At 57.1% G+C, this 15,198-nt stretch overlaps 1 protein-coding gene and 1 pseudogene across 3 annotated transcripts; both read right to left on the bottom strand.

The window, feature by feature from the left end:
- Positions 1–1,317: 1,317 nt before the first annotated feature.
- On the bottom strand, positions 1,318–6,598 carry PTMA (prothymosin alpha). Of its 3 annotated transcripts, none has more exons than XM_055290967.2 (5): positions 6,076–6,598; positions 3,416–3,487; positions 2,874–2,967; positions 2,340–2,413; positions 1,318–2,053 (listed from the first exon to the last, which is right to left on the bottom strand). In XM_055290967.2, exons 1-5 carry the CDS (start codon positions 6,118–6,120, stop codon positions 2,006–2,008), a joined length of 333 nt encoding a protein of 110 aa, XP_055146942.1. In that variant the 5' UTR covers positions 6,121–6,598; the 3' UTR covers positions 1,318–2,005. The 3 variants fall into 3 exon arrangements, with proteins under 3 accessions (XP_055146942.1, XP_055146941.1, XP_063501388.1); XM_055290966.2 differs by having other exon boundaries at positions 2,874–2,970; positions 6,076–6,484; XM_063645318.1 differs by having other exon boundaries at positions 1,318–2,413; positions 2,874–2,970; positions 6,076–6,315.
- LOC129489108 (uncharacterized) lies at positions 3,221–3,332 on the bottom strand (annotated as a pseudogene).
- Positions 6,599–15,198: the final 8,600 nt, after the last annotated feature.

Genomic DNA, 15,198 nt, shown 5'->3' with positions numbered 1-15,198 from the left:
CCTGGGCGCCGAGCTTGGGAACACTGCAGTACTGAGTTGCCTTGGGCGGCAGAACAGAGAGGAGCCAGCGTTTTGGCTCCAGACCCTCCCTTTCTTCCCTGGATGAGCCAGGATGCAGATACCCAGGCTGTGCAGGGGGTATGGGGTAGATACAGGTCAGGGGGTCCCTCCTACCAAGGCCTCAACCTGCCCCGATCCTGGTGGCAGCTGCCTGGGGACATGCTAAACAAGCGGCCTGAGCAGCCCTGTGAGGGTGACTAAGCTCCAGCCAGAGAAGGGAAAGGTCCCCCCAGAACTCTGGCGCCTGGTATGAAACACAAAGGTCGGGGAGGGGCATAGATTGGAGTGGACATGGTGTCAAGGGGCAGGTAGAGGGAACTGGTCTCTCTTGCTCTCTTAAATGCGCATTTCCCTCCTTCCCAGCGTCTCCCTTTAACCCAGGCCAGGCCTCTGCAGACACTTCAGTCTGCTCCTGGGAGTTTTCCTGCAGAAACCCCTGGATGGCTTCCTCAGGTCCTACCTGGGCAACAGGCCCACTGGCAGTGCCTATACCAGCCTCTGCCCCTGCAGCTCTCATTGGAGGATCCCAGAAGGTTCTTGGTGAGCTCTAATCCTCACCTCCACCTCTGAGGAAACGAGCTGGTGGCGCTTCCTCCAGTTGGCTATCCTGACCCACTGCTCACAGCCCATGTATGAAAATCCAAACGGCACAGTAACTTCTCCAACTGTGTTCAAGGGGCAGGGTGGGCCTGCCCAACTAACTTAAGGGACCTGGAGGCCAAAGGTTGGATGACAGCCAGGATGCACCAGTGCCAAACCAAAACCCCCGGCATCCTGAGGCGGGGGGCACCACGTGCCACCAGCAGGGGGAGCCACGTCATGGAGCTAAACCGGCGAGGCCTGCAGAGGCAGCCACCACTTGGACGCATCTCGTGAGGCTTGTCAAGTTCCCTCTCGGCCTACACCACCCCCGCCCCCCGCACTCCACATAATGGCAGTCCCGTGTGGCCTGTTTTCAGCGTCTGGGACTGCATACTCCCACCCCCAGGGCACCGGGGTCCCTACGTGGCACCGTGATGAAGTCCTCCTCCCCAGTTACGGCTTCTTGGGGCAAACCCTGACTGCCCCAGTGAGCAGCACCCCCAGCCAACTGCAGCTCAGTCCCTGACCACCCACCAGACTGCTGTCCATCACAGGCCACATCCAACTGCCTCCCAAAATGTCTTCAACCCACCGCCCCCAGGATCCTCCCCCTCCTATCCTTGTGCCCTGGAAGGTCTGAAGAAACTGAAACAGAAAAACCAGGCTTGAGACAGCTTTGTTAGAACAACTCAGCAAAATAAAATTCCTGTTTATTGTTGGACAACATTGTTTCACACATACATCAAACAGGCCAAAAAAAATAAACAGCAACTTCATAGACAAAAAAGGAAAAAAAAGAAACCTTTTATCTTTGGCCTTTTTAACCATCTCATACAAACCAACTACTTATAGTACAGCTAAGTACATACACAAAAAAGTTACTGGAATGCTCGGAATAAGATTGTTTTTCTGTTGTCATTTTTGCTTTTTTTACAAGGTTTTTTTTCTCCTTTGAGATTATAATGAACATGGTCACACCACAAGTAAAGTCAGAAGTAGGACAGAGAACGCTCCGAAGGCTGGTTTGGTCATCCGAGATCATTAAAAATGGCTGACCCTAACAATATGTACAAAAATATAAAATGTAAATAAAAAATACAAACAAATTTCCTTTTTAAAGTACTTTTAAGAAAAAAAGCAGGGCCTTGGAAGTTTTGGTTCTTTTTTCCTCCCCTGTTGCAAATTCTCATGGTTTGGGTTGGGTGGTGGAGAGCGCGTGTCATCTGCGGGTGGCACTGCCCACGGTGGGCGGGCGGGCCTCTCTACTCGAAGGTGACCACGTTTAGATTCTGAGACGGGAAGTGGAGGGTGAATAGGTCACGGCGGCCTTTTTTTTTTAGTTTAACTTTTCCTTTTTTGCTGTCTAGTCATCCTCGTCGGTCTTCTGCTTCTTGGTATCGACATCGTCATCCTAGGCAGAGAAAGACTGTCAAAGGCCCCTCCAACCCCAGGGGCCCTATCCAACCCACTGCCTCAGTTCCCGCTGGCAAAGCAAGAACCAGGGACCCCCAGCTCCACAGCCCAAGGCCTCTGGGAAGTTGTGCCCAGCCCTGTTCCTTCCTGTTCTTAAGATTCAGGACCACACAGTGGCCACCTACAAACTCAGAAACAGTCCCTCAGCAGCTTGAGCACCTCAGCTGGAGGCAAGTGGGGAGACCCAGATGCCAAACCCCCCTTCTTCTCAAGCCAGAACCCACCTCATCATCTTCAGCTGCCCGCTTGCCCGTAGCTGACTCAGCTTCCTCATCTTCATCTCCATCCTCTTCCTCACCTGGAGAGAATCAAAGGCCAGATAAACCACACTTCCCTCCTACTGTGGCTCCTGGGGAAATCCCGAGGAAGATGCAGTGGACTGCAAGGTCCCTGCCCTGCCCCTGCTGCCTGCAACTAGGCCCAATCAAGGAACCCACACCCACTACACAGGTGGGAATCTCCAGAGGACAGAGTCCCAAGCAGCTGCACCCCAAGAGGCCAGGCCCAACAGATCAGTGGCTTTCAGAGCTGCACGAAAGAAACTTTGAGGTGTGCGAGTGGGTGTGGGTGGGCATGGGCACAGCTCCATGTCAAAGAGACCCTCCCTGACTCTACAGGTGGGTGCCCACGGCCATGTGGTCCACTGGCCCCAAGTACCATGGTCCCACCCCCAGGAGCCCCAATTCCTTCCTTCCCCTTCTGCCAGACAAGGCCAGGAAAAAGTATCTGAAAAGGGGAAGATAGACAAGGCTACTCACCATCACCTTCTTCTTCCTCCTCCTCTTCCTCCCCACCTTCTTCCTCTTCTTCATCTACCTCATTGTCAGCCTCCTGCTCCCCATTTTCCTCATTCTCCTCGACAGAAAACAGGCCATGCATGTCATTACCAGCTGGCCCAAGGCTGGACAGAGCGTTGCTCCTGATGCCCGGCCTCCCACCAGAGGCTGCCGGCTGCATCTACAGCTCAGCCAAGCCCACCCCAGAGTCCCTTCTCCAGTCAACATCCTCCAGGCTCCATCGTGAAACCTGCACATTAACTGCCCCAGGGCAAAGGCTTTTCCCCACCCTGGGCCAAGCCCAAACTCAAGACTACCGGAATCTCCTCTGAACCTATTCTTGTTCAGGCATTGCTCGAAAGCTTTTTATAAACATTTAACTAGCAATAATCGCGCCTCGGGTAAAGCTCATTGGCAACGATAATGCCACTGTGCAAAGCTATATATATATATGTTTAAAGTAGAACAGGAAAAACTTTGTGAGGCGGTAGCTGCCAGGGCTCAGGAGCAAGGCTGACACTCACAGCATTCCCGTTAGCAGGGGCGTCTCTTCCATTTTCCGCCTCTTCCACAACTTCTTTCTTCTCCTTTAAGTCCTTCAAAAGGGAAGAAGGAACCAGTAACCAGTAAGTCTTCTGAGTAACCCAGGGTAAGCAAAGACGATGAGAACTACTGGTCTGTCCGGCTGTTCTGTCCGTCCCAAATTAAGAGTCGCACGCGACATGTGGAGAAGGGCCTGATTGCCCCTGTGGTCCCTCTCCCACTGGTCCGGTGGAAGGAAGGCCGGCGGGGGCATCTGTGATCGGGTTTCCCATCCTTTAAGGCCCGCTACAGCGGCCCCGGTGGCGGTTCCCACTGCCCCCTGGCGCTTCCTAAGAAAAAGGAGACATGTGGCGCCACAGCCCCAGCCCGTCCGGCCGGGTGGACGAGCCCCGGACACTCACACCCATCAGCCTGCTTCCAAGTGCAAAGAGCCCGCCCCTCGAGCCGTCTAGAAAGGCAGCAGGTTATGTTCCAGAAATAAATAAGACAAGGAGGAGCCTGCGCTCGGGGACAGCCCCATGGGCGCGCCAGCCTGGAAGGCCCGCGAGGTCGCACCGTCCTGGCCGGGACAGGTCTCTAAAGAAGCCAAAGCACACCGACCCCCCAAATCCGACCGCTGTTCCTAGAGACCGCAAACCGCTGCTTGGCGGTGCCCCAGACCGGGGCCTGCCGCCGGAGCCACCAAGTCCCGGCCTCCCCGCGGCGGCTGGGGATCCCGACCCCACCTAAGGGGTGGGACTCCGCCCGGGATCCAAAAGGCAGCGCGGCCCGGGCGCCCGGTAACTTTTTCCACACGACACGGCCGCCAATACCAACAGGCGTCCAGCGTCCGGGCCTGCGGGAGCCCCTCGGCCGCCGTCCGGCGAGCGGCTCCGGGCCACCTGTCGGCCCTCTCCGTCCGGCCCGCCTCGCTCCGCTGACCCCGGCTCCGCCCGCTCTCGCCCCCTGGCGGCCGAAGCCCCGGGGAGCAGTGGGGGCAGGGAGGTCGCGGCGCGCAGGCGCGCATCCCCCGCCCGGCGGGCTTTGCGCGCGGGCCTCTGCACGCACCGCGCGCAGGGAGCACGTGGCCCGGGGCCGCCGAGTGCGTCCCTTGCCTTGGAGACTCCGGGCCGGCAGGCAGAGCTCGCAGTGGCACGCGCGCGGGTCGCGCGTCGGTCGGCCGGCCTCTCGACTCGACGCCCCACTGCCGCCACCCCGGCAGGCCCGAATGTCTGCATTTGGCGGGCCAAGTCCCGCGGGAGGTCGCCCCGAAGTCCACCGGGTTGCTTAGGTCCGAGAATGTCGGGGATGCGCCTCTCTGGCTACTCATCGCCCTCGGGGGAAGTCACCTTTTGGTGCTTCGGAGAAAATCGAACACCCAGGCCCCGCACTGGGGACGGTGTTCTCCCCCCACAAACTGATACCCGGACTGAGTCCAGAAGGGGTCACTGAGAGCCCCTATGGAGATCCGGGCCCCGAGCTCCGCTCTGCCAAGAAGTCGCCCCTGGGAGAGCCAGAGGTGACGCCAGGGGCACAAGGGTTAAGGAGACGCCAAGGTGACTCGCGCCAATCCCCGCAGGGGCACAACGGGCGCGGACGAGAGCCGAAATATTAAGAAAAAGCCAGTCAGTCTGAGAGCGCCGCGCTCCCGCCGAGGGCAGAGACGCTACCCAGGGCGGGCAGTGGGACCGAGGCGGCGCCGACAACAGGAGCAGAGCCGCGCCAGCCGCGCAGGACCTCACAGCCGAGGGCAGTGAACCCGCCACGGGGCCCGGGCGCCCCTCCCAGTTCGACCCTATCATCGGCCTGTCGCGGCCGCCGTGTTGGCCCGCGTCGCCCCGAGCTGCGACGCACACGGTGCTCCCGGGCAGCCGCGGGGGGCGCCCATCGTCGCCCCAGCGCCGCGCTTCACTTTCTCTTTCCTCCTTGCGACGCGTGGGCTCTCGCCTCCTCAGCCAAGCCCGGCATCGCGGGTGCACGACTGAAACTGGGCGGCCGCTCCCGGCGCATTCACCTCGAAGGGCGCCCACCCCCGCCTCCCAGAGCGCCCAAAGCGGATAAGCCCGTCACACCTCCGCCGGGACGGCCGACGTCGCGGCCAGCCAGCCCGTCGCCTCATCCGCCTTATCGGGGCTTAGTCCAGACCAACCACCTCAGGTCCGCTACAAGGCGCGAAACCGGGGACCTGGCGCCGAACAAAGAGCAGCGCTGCCGGCGGGCGCTCGCCGCCACTTCCCGCGGCCGGCCCGCGCCCCAACACTCGCCCCCCAGCACTTCCGATTCCCAACGCGCTTGAGTTTCAAAGTTATTTCCGTGCGCCTGGCGGGCCGACGACCCCCAGCCAGGCCCTGCTCCTCCCGCCGCCACTCATACCGGTCACAAACGAGTTTCGAGGGCCGTGAGCCGGCCTCCGCGCCTAGCCCTCGGCCACCGAGGGCGCCCGGCCCACTCCCCGACGGGCATCACGTCTGCCCGCGGCGGTTCCCGCCCCCTCCCCCGCACCACACAAAGAGTGGGCTGCCTAAGGGCACCGCGCCGGGGGCGGGCCGTTTCCCCGCGAGAGGGAGCAACAGCGGCTTGAGGCAATCCAGCTGCTGCGCGCCAAACACCGCCCGAGCGGCGGCGCGCGGACCCCGAGGGGGCGGGCGGCGTCCAGCCTCACCTTGGTGGTTATTTCGGAGCTGGTGTCTACGGCTGCGTCTGACATGGTGGGGCACGCCGGTGATCCGATGCAGGGGATTAAAAAGAAAGCGAGAGTTCAGGGACTGGCAATAAAGCTGCCAGAGTCCGCGGCGGCGAAGGAGGCGCGCGGCGGAGGCGGCTGCGGCGAGCAAGGAGGCGGACGAGGAACAATGCAAAGATGGCTTTTCACAGCAGCCAGTGGGGGACTCACGCGGCGCCAGAAGCTTTAATATAGATTAGTGGGCGGCGCTCGGCTTCCCATACCCGGCCGCTATTGGCTGAGCGCAGGGAGCGGGCGCCCGCTCATTGGCTCGATTCCGAACAATGGACAAGCGTGCTTAAAGCGGCAGTGCCCCGGCGCGTCCCGCGCTGCGCAGTCGCCGATAGCACTGTCATTCAAGGCCCGAGTTTGCCGGGTCTCAGCGGCGCCGAGTGCGCGGGGGAGGGGTGCGCGAGCGCGTTCCGGACGCGCGCTCCCGCAGCTGTTTTGCTAGGGCTGCTGACGCAGAAAGCCAAAGCGCGGCAAAGCTGCCCGCCCAGCCCCCTTCCCCCCCTTCCCGCCCTCCCCGCGGCTGCTCGGAAAGAGGGGGAGGGAAGAGGGGGCGGCGGGCGCACGACGGCTGCCAGCGCGGGGGAGGGGAAGGCGGGGTGCTGGGCCGCGCTCGCCCCGGGCGGTGCCCAGCGCAGTGCCCGCGGAGGTGCCCGCCCCCCGCTCCTGGGCGCCTTCGACCAAGGATTGTCCCAGTGCAAGTGGACGGCAGCCCCACGACAAGCAACGAGGTCACGAGGCCGAGACCCGGGCACCTGGGCCGCCCCGTCCCTCTGCCATGCCCTCGCGTCCTCCCAGGGCAGGGCACCCCTAGTCCTGTGGGCAGGCTACCCCGATTGCCCACCATCAGGTCCGGCGTCCGTCGGCCAAGCCAGTCGACAAGCGGGCACCGTGCCAAGCACACACTGATTCATGTATCAAGCGGACTCGATGCGCGATGCCGGCTCCAGCCCTCGAGTGGGACAGCCCGCAGGCCCCGCACGGCATAGCGGTCCCATCACTCTAGGGCTCTAGTTAGGGTCTGTCCCGAGCGGTCACTGCCGTCGCGACAGCCTCAGGGCAGCTTCCTCCAGGGGCCTGCCGGACCATCGAGTCTACCCTTCTCCCACCCCACTGCTGGACTGCGATGGGCACATGAACATTACAGAATTCCTCGGGGAAAATAATCGTCTCTGGAGCCAGTTGGGCTAATCTTTGGGGACTACCTGAAATTTGGGGGGCCATTTAGAGAACCATGCGGAGCCCCGATTAAAGGGAGCATCAAGACGCCACACTCAAGATGGCGCCGGGCTCGGCAAGCGTGGCGTGACGTAGCGATTTAGCTCACGTGGGCGATCCGAGAACAGCAGGCTACGCTGGCCTTATCGCCACTGCACTTAGCTGTCGAACTAAGAAATCTGTGGTGTGGGAAAAAGGACCAGAATAGGTGGAAAGATAGTCCAGAAATTTACCTGTGCCACACACAAGATGGCGAGAGGTAACGTTCGTCCTTGTGCTGCCAAAAGGGGGCGCCCGACACGGAAGGCGGGACTCCGGAGAGACGAGCGCACATTGGCCGAGAGTGGCGGGCGAACACAAAGTTGACGCTTTGCGTCCTTCCATTGGCAGTTTCTGCCGTCTGTCTCTCGGGTGCAGCCGAGCTGGGAATGGGGAAAACCCGGAGTGTGGGATCTTGGAGGGCGGACGATGCCAAGTCCAGCAGAGCTTGCGCTCGGGGCTAGCAGAGAGACTGAGTCTCCTTTCTCGGTTTCATTAGGTAATGGGCGACATGGCTCCATCTCCACAGCGGGGCTTTGCTGAGCTTAGCACGCAGTCTCCCGGCAGGGAGGAGGCGCGCAGTGCCGGGCGCCACTCCGTCCCCAGTACGCGTTGGGCCCGCGTTCCCAGGTGCACGTCTGGCCGCTGGACTGTTGCCCTTTACGGAGCGAGTTTTACTTTAGGAAGAAGCCCGGGCTCCCGGTACTTTGGCCTGAAGAAACGTGGGGCAGATGCTGGCCAGGGCGGGGATACCGCGCCAACACCCGCTGTCCAGCGGTCGCCCTCCAATGCAGAGGCGAAGGGACGCCCGCTGGGTCTCCGCCCTGCCCCTAGGCGCCCCAGTGGCTGGAGGTGGCATTCTCCACTGCACGGGCGCGCCCCAATCCGGGGGACTCCCACAGTGCTGTTCCCGAGGACCACGCGTCTCAACTCTTTGTCCGGTCCCCTCCCTCCCACAGCCAGTCTGTCTTCACCGCCGCGCAGACCTGGGGCAGCCCTTCACGGAGAGGAAGGGCTCCTTGCCCTCAACCACCGTGACCCCCTTCCTTTGTGTCACATTCTTAGAGAGTTGGAGGGATTATGCGTCATCGTAAACTGGGAGACAGAGCGCCTTCCACCTACGGCGCATCCATTAAGTTCCAGTTACCCTCGAGGGGATTGTTCTTTCCACAAAACCCAGATGCAGTGAGAGCCTGGCTTGTACCACCTCTAAGCATCGAGGCTTCCCCCTAGTCTGGATGGTGGCCTTCGGGCAGTGGACTGTGTCCACAGCTGAAAACCAGACTTGACAGTTCTGGATTCAGGCCGTTGTGGGAGCGGGAAGGTCAAACACCCAAAAGGAACTGATGAATGTGAATTTCCCTCTAAGAACTGCTTTGTCTGGCCGGGCGCGGTGGCTCACGCTTGTAATTCCAGCACTTTGGGAGGCCGAGGTGGGTGGATGCCGAGGTGGGTGGATCACGAGGTCAGGAGTTCGAGACCAGCCTGACCAACATGGTGAAACCCCCGTCTCACTAAAAATACAAAAATTAGCTGGGCCTGGTGGCGCACGCCTGTAATCCCAGCTACTCAGGAGGCTGAGACAGGAGAATCGCTTGAATCCGGGAGGTGGAGGTTGCAGGAGCTGAGATCATGCCATTGCACTCTAGCCTGGGCAACAGAGTGAGACTCCATCTCAAAACAAACAAACAAACAAAACTGCTTTCTGACGTTATTCCCATGCAGGTGGCTTTTCTAGAAGTGGGTGAGGAAGGCTCATGCCCATCTGGTTCCAGAACCACCACTTAAATTTCCCAAACACTCAGTGCCCGCTGTGTACATGGCAGTGAGCCTTTGGCTCATGCTTCATTGTCATGTACGAGGTGGATAGGACAGTTATGGAGTTGAACTATATGAAACTGATGTCTACGTAGGTGAAAACCAACTGAAAATCAACACATTTACAGGTTCGACCTCTGATATAACCCCCCTTTTAACAAATCAAAAAAGCAAACCTAGGGATTATAGCAAGGGACTTGGAGTTACCCCCTGGATCAATGATGGAGCCAAGGCTAAGTCCTAAAACAGGAATCTGCATTTTTAGATGAGTCCTGGGGCAGAAGTTGCCCCCATGGACCTCCCTCTCATCCCAAGAGTGTGGTATCTCACAGCGCATAGTGGTGGAGTTATTTAGGCTATGAAGAACCGGGTTCCTTCGGCAACAGGTAGCTCCCTACCTCTTTTGCTGTTTCTTTATTTATTTTTTTTTTTTTGAGATAGTCTCACTCTGTTCAGCCCAGGATGGAGTGCAGTGGCGTGATCTCAGCTCACCACAACCTCCGCCTCCGGGTTCAAGGGATTCTTCTGTCTCAGCCTCGCGAGTAGCTGGGACTACAGGCGTGCACCACCATGCCTGGCCAATTTTTGTATTTTTAGTATTTTTGTGTTTTTAGTACAGATGGGGTTTAGTATTTTTGTATTTTTAGTACAGATGGTGTTTCACCATATTGGCCGGGCTGGTCTCAAACTCCTGACCTCATGATCCGCCCACCTCGGCCTCCCAAAGTGCTGGGATGACAGGCGTGAGCCACCGTGCCAGGCTTTTTTTTTTTTTTTTTTTTTCTGAGACGAAGTTTCACTCTGTTGCCCAGGCTGGGGTGCATTGGCATGATCTTGGCTCACTGCAACCTCCACCTCGTTGGTTCAAGTGATTCTCCTGCCTCCCTCAGCCTCCTGAGAAGCCAGGATTACAGGTACCTGCTACCACGCCCAGCTAAGTTTTGTATTTTTAGTAGAGAAGGGGTTTTCACCATTTGGCCAGGCTGGTCTCAAACTCCTGACCTCAAATGATCTGCCCGCCTCAGCCTCCCAGAGTGCTGGGATTACAGGCATGAGCCACCACACCGGCCCTCTTTTGCTGTTTCTGAACAGACTGTTCTTCCTGTCCTCTGTCACTTCCACTCATTGATACATCTCATGCCCTTTGTTATTACATAGGAGGTCAGGCACTTCTGTGGCCTTGCCCATCAAACCCCCCAAGACAAGCTGGTGTGCCCTGGTAAGCCTGCTTTCCTGACCCCATCCTGAGATACAGTGGGCTTCAGCTAGAGCTGCTGTGAGCAAGGGACCCAATATGTCCTCCAGGCGTGTTTTGTTTTGTTTTGTTTTGATATGGGGTCTTGCTATGTTGCCCAGGCTGGACTCCGACTCCTGAGCGCAAGCTATCCTCGCACCTCAGCCTCCTGAGTAGCTGGGACAACAGATGCTTGCTACTGTGCCTGGCTTGTTTTGGGGGAATTTTCACAGGGACACCTCTGGGTGGTCTACACACTGTCCACATGGCCCACAGGCCTCTCCCTGCCCAGCATGAGTAACACATTGATTTCATCTGCCTGGCCCTGTGGGCACTTCAGTTTGCAACTAAGCCTGCCCCTAAAGCCATTTACAACATGTTTCTAATTGATTATCTCACAAATCTGCTAGATTCCCAAAAGATCAGACAGAATGTATTTTTAAGCTGCCTGGGTTCAAATGGCAGCCTTGACATACACTAGCTTTGTGAATTGGGCAGGTTACTTTCTCTAAGAAACAGAGAGGACAGCCGGGTGTGGTGGCTCACACCTCTATCCCCAGCACTTTGGGAGGCCTAAGCAGGAGGATTGCTTGAGCTCAGGAGTTGGAGACCAGTCTCGGCAACATGACGAAACGTCGACTCTAAAAATTTTTTTTAAATTAGCTGGGCATGATGTCATGTGTCTGTAGTCCCAGCTACTCAGAAGGCTGAGGTGAGTGGACTGTTTGAGTCCAGGAGGTTGAGTCTGCAGTGAGCCATGATGGTGTCACTGTACTCCAGCCTGGGCAACACAGCAAGTCTCTGTCTTAAAAAATAAAAAATAGGCCGGGCGCAGTGGCTCACGCCTGTAATCCCAGCACTTTGGGAGGCTGAGGCGGGCGGATCACAAGGTCAGGAGTTCGAGACCAGCCTGGCCAACATAGTAAAACCCCATCTCTACTAAAAATACAAAAAATCAGCTGGGCATGGTGGTGCACGCCTATAATCCCAGCTATTCTGGAAGCTGAGGCAGGAGAATCACTTGAATCCAGGAGGCGGATGTTGCAGAGCCAAGATGGCGCCATTGCACTCCAGCCTGGGCAACAGAGCAAGACTCCGTCTCGAGAAAAAAAATAAAAATAAAAAATAATAATAAATTAAAAAATAAGCTGGGTGTGGTGGCTCACACCTGTAATCCCAGCACTTTGGGAGGCTGAGGCGGGCAATCACCTGAGGTCAGGAGTTCAAGACCACCCTGGCCAATGTGGTGAAACCCCGTCTGTACTAAAAATACAAAAATTAGCTGGGCATGGTGGTGGACGCCTGTAATCCCAGCTACTCGGGAGGCTGAGGCAGGAGAATCGCTTGAACTCGGGAGGCGGAGGTTGCAGTGAGCCAAGATGGCACCACTGCACTCCAGCCTGGGTGACAAGAGTGAAACTCCTCAAAAAATTAAAAATAAAAATAAATAAAAATTAAAAATAAAAAAGAGAGGACGGGGCCGGGTGCGGTGGCTCACGCTCGTAATCCCAGCACTTTGGGAGGCCGAGGTGGGCGGATCACGAGGTCAGGAGATCGAGACCACAGTGAAACCCCGTGTCTACTAAAAATACAAAAAATTAGCCGGGCGTGGTGGCGGGCGCCTGTAGTCCCAGCTACTTGGAGAGGCTGAGGCAGGAGAATGGCGTGAACCCGGGAGGCGGAGCTTGCAGTGAGCCGAGATTGCGCCACTGTACTCCAGCCTGGGCGACAGAGCGAGACTCCGTCTCACAAAAAAAAAAAAAAAAAAAAAGAGAGAGGACGGGCATGGTGGCTCACGCCTATAATCTCAGCACTTTGGGAGGCCGAGGCAGACTGATCACGAGGTCAGGAGTTCGAGAACAGCATGGCCAACATAGTGAAACCCCATCTCTACTAAAAATACAAAAATTAGCCAGGCATGGTGGCGCGTGCTTGTAGTCCCAGCTACTCAGGAGGCTGAGGCAGGAGAATCACTTGAACCCAGGAGGTGGAGGTTGCAGTGAGATGATATAGTGCCATTGCACTCCAGCTTGGGCAACAGAATGAGACTTCATATTAAAAAAATAATAAAAATAAAAACAAAAAAGAGAAGACAATAATAGTTTCTACTTTGCAGGATTATTGTGAGAATTGAATAAGTTTATATTCAGAAAGTGCTTAAAATAGCGTCCGACACATCTGGGAAACCATTGCACCCCATTTTCCAGCTGCTATCTGTACCTAATTGGGTTGGCTTTACAGAGCTTGTAGGACCCTGGACAAAGGAACAATGTCTTCAGCAAGTTCTTTCCGTATTCAGTGGGAAATGAGGGCACTGGCCTCTCTAGTTTCTAGAAGCCTGTGATTTGGTGCCCGACATGCTTGGCAGCCCCTCTGGCCTCAAAGGCATGACAGAGTCTGGGAGGCAGGCGAAGTGGAGCAGGTCTCAAAAAATCCCGCCTTCCCGCCCTTCAGAAACCCAGGAGTTTCAGGCTGTGGTTTCCTTATCCAGGCATAAGGGCCTGGGGAGCTGCCAGGAGCCTTTCAACCCTCCCGCCTTTCGAGCCTGGCTGGGATTGTGTAAGAGCCCCCGACGCCTGCTCCCTCAGCACGCCCAGGCCTGCCCATTCTCCTGGGGAGCTGTGCCAGAGACCTGGCTCCTGGTACCCACACAGGTCTGGCCGCCCTGGGAGGTTCCTACAGGGAGAGGGTGGGAAATGTCTCTTAATGTTCCAGGCCTGTCCCCAAACCGATGCCAAGGCCTGTGGAGCCCGGGCATGAGCCTGGGTAAGGAGGCTGGGAGAGGTGAGTGTGCAGTGTGCACAGATGCCACTGCCCCCGGACAGCAAAAGGCCATCATGCCAGTCCTTCACTCCCTGTACACGTGCTCCTTCAGAGCCCTCCAGGAATCCTCTGCCTGCCTGTGTCACTTCTTGGCTGTCTTCCGTGGATCCCCCCGTGTGTGTGCACCTATTTGCATAGCTCGAGTTCCGTGGGTGTTTTGCTTAAGTTCCGGTTACAGTTCGTGAGTGGGTGGGCCCAGCAGCATGGCAGCAGGGAAAGGTGCTAGTTGGGGGAGCACGTGAGCAGACACACACCTGGGCACTCTGCCTGTGAGTGCCCACAAGAGCATTGCACCCGAGGAAAGGTTGGATACCACTACGTGACTTCCTGCTGCACAGCCCCACATGGGAGCCCGAAGACCAGGAGGCCCAAGTAGGCCCTGAGGAGGGTCTGTGTGCCTGTGCCAAGCAGGAGGCCAAGCCCTGATAACGGTGAGGGTGAGGAGGGCAGGCTCTGCGACATCCTGACACTGACTCTTTCCCCTTCTCTGTTAATTTTTTTTTTTTTTTAAGAAGGAGTTTCACTCTTGTTACCCAGGCTGGAGTGCAATGGGGCAAACCAAACTCAGCTCAACGCAACCTCCGCCTCCTGGGTTCAAGCAATTCTCCTGCCTCAGCCTCCTGAGTAGCTGAGATTACAGGCATGCGTCACCATGCCTGGCTAATTTTGTATTTGTAGTACAGACAGGGTTTCCCCATGTCAGTCAGGCTGGTCTTGAACTCCCAACCTCAGGTGATCCACCTGCCTTGGCCTCCCAAAGTGCTGGGATAACAGGCGTGAGCCACCGTGTCCAGCTCTTTTTTTTTTTTTTTTTTTTTGAGACAGGATCCCACTATGTCACCAAGGCTGGAGTGCAGCAGCATGATCTCGGCTCACTGCATCTTCTCTCTTCATCTTAAGCGGGTCTTTTCTACCTTCCCTTCTCTGGCAGAGAATCTCCCCGCCTTGTTTGGGGAGAAAGGTGTAAGGAGCAGAGGGCAGAGGCGAGGGGAGGACACACCACCAACTCGGACTGGCTCACCCTCCTCCTGCCACAGGGGGCTACGGATGGGTGACCCACAGTCCCTGTTTGACTGAGGGATTCCCAGGATGCAGGACTCTCAGTGCCACAACCAGAAAAACTCCTGGGCAAACTGGGACATGTTGCTCATACTAGTTCACTAGTCCACTCCTTATCATATACTGGGAACATTTCTTTTCTTTTTTTTTTTTTTTTTTTTGAGATAGGGTCTCGCTCTGCCGCCCAGGCTGGAGTGTAGTGGCGCAATCTCTGCTCACTGCAGCCTCGACCTCCTGGGCTCACGTGATCTTCCCACGTCAGCCTCCAAGTAGCTGGAACTACAGGTGTGCACCACCACACCCAGCTAATTTTTTTTTTTTTTTTTTTTTGAGACGGAGTCTCGCTCTGTCGCCCAGGCTGGAGTGCAGTGGCGCAATCTCGGCTCACTGCAAGCTCCGCCTCCCGGGTTCACGCCATTCTCCTGCCTCAGCCTCTCCAAGTAGCTGGGACTACAGGCGCCCGCCACCACGCCCGGCTAATTTTTTGTATTTTTAGTAGAGACGGGGTTTCACCGTGGTCTCGATCTCCTGACCTCGTGATCCGCCCGCCTCGGCCTCCCAAAGTGCTGGGATTACAAGCGTGAGCCACCGCGCCCGGCCGGCCACCCAGCTAATTTTTTAATTTTTCTTAGAAATGGGGTTTCCATGTTATGCAGGCTGGTCTCGTACCCCTGGCCTTAAGTGATCTTCCTGCCTCAGCCTCCCAAAGTGCTGGATTACAGGCATGAGCCACTGTGCCCGGCCAAAGAATGACATTTCTCGAGAAATCTGTAACCACCACCAAGACCACGAGTCCCTGTGGCCCTCCATCCAAAACCAGCCTCCCACTGAGATCCATCTCTCTTTGCCACAAGAACCCAGGG

The sequence above is a fragment of the Symphalangus syndactylus genome, chromosome 8 (genome assembly GCF_028878055.3).
Source record: "Symphalangus syndactylus isolate Jambi chromosome 8, NHGRI_mSymSyn1-v2.1_pri, whole genome shotgun sequence".
Taxonomy (NCBI): domain Eukaryota; kingdom Metazoa; phylum Chordata; class Mammalia; order Primates; family Hylobatidae; genus Symphalangus; species Symphalangus syndactylus.
This window is presented reverse-complemented; position numbering and strand designations above follow the sequence as displayed.

Bases quoted from the DNA above. Each gene is read 5' to 3' on its own strand.
- PTMA (XM_063645318.1), bottom strand. From the start codon at position 6,120: ATGTCAGACGCAGCCGTAGACACCAGCTCCGAAATAACCACCAAG. The intron at 3,488-6,075 runs GTGAGGCTGGAC...TCCCTTTTGAAG, and splicing joins GCTCCGAAATAACCACCAAG to GACTTAAAGGAGAAGAAAGA. The intron at 2,414-2,873 runs GTGAGTAGCCTT...GATTCTCTCCAG, and splicing joins GGAGGAAGAAGAAGGTGATG to GTGAGGAAGAGGATGGAGAT.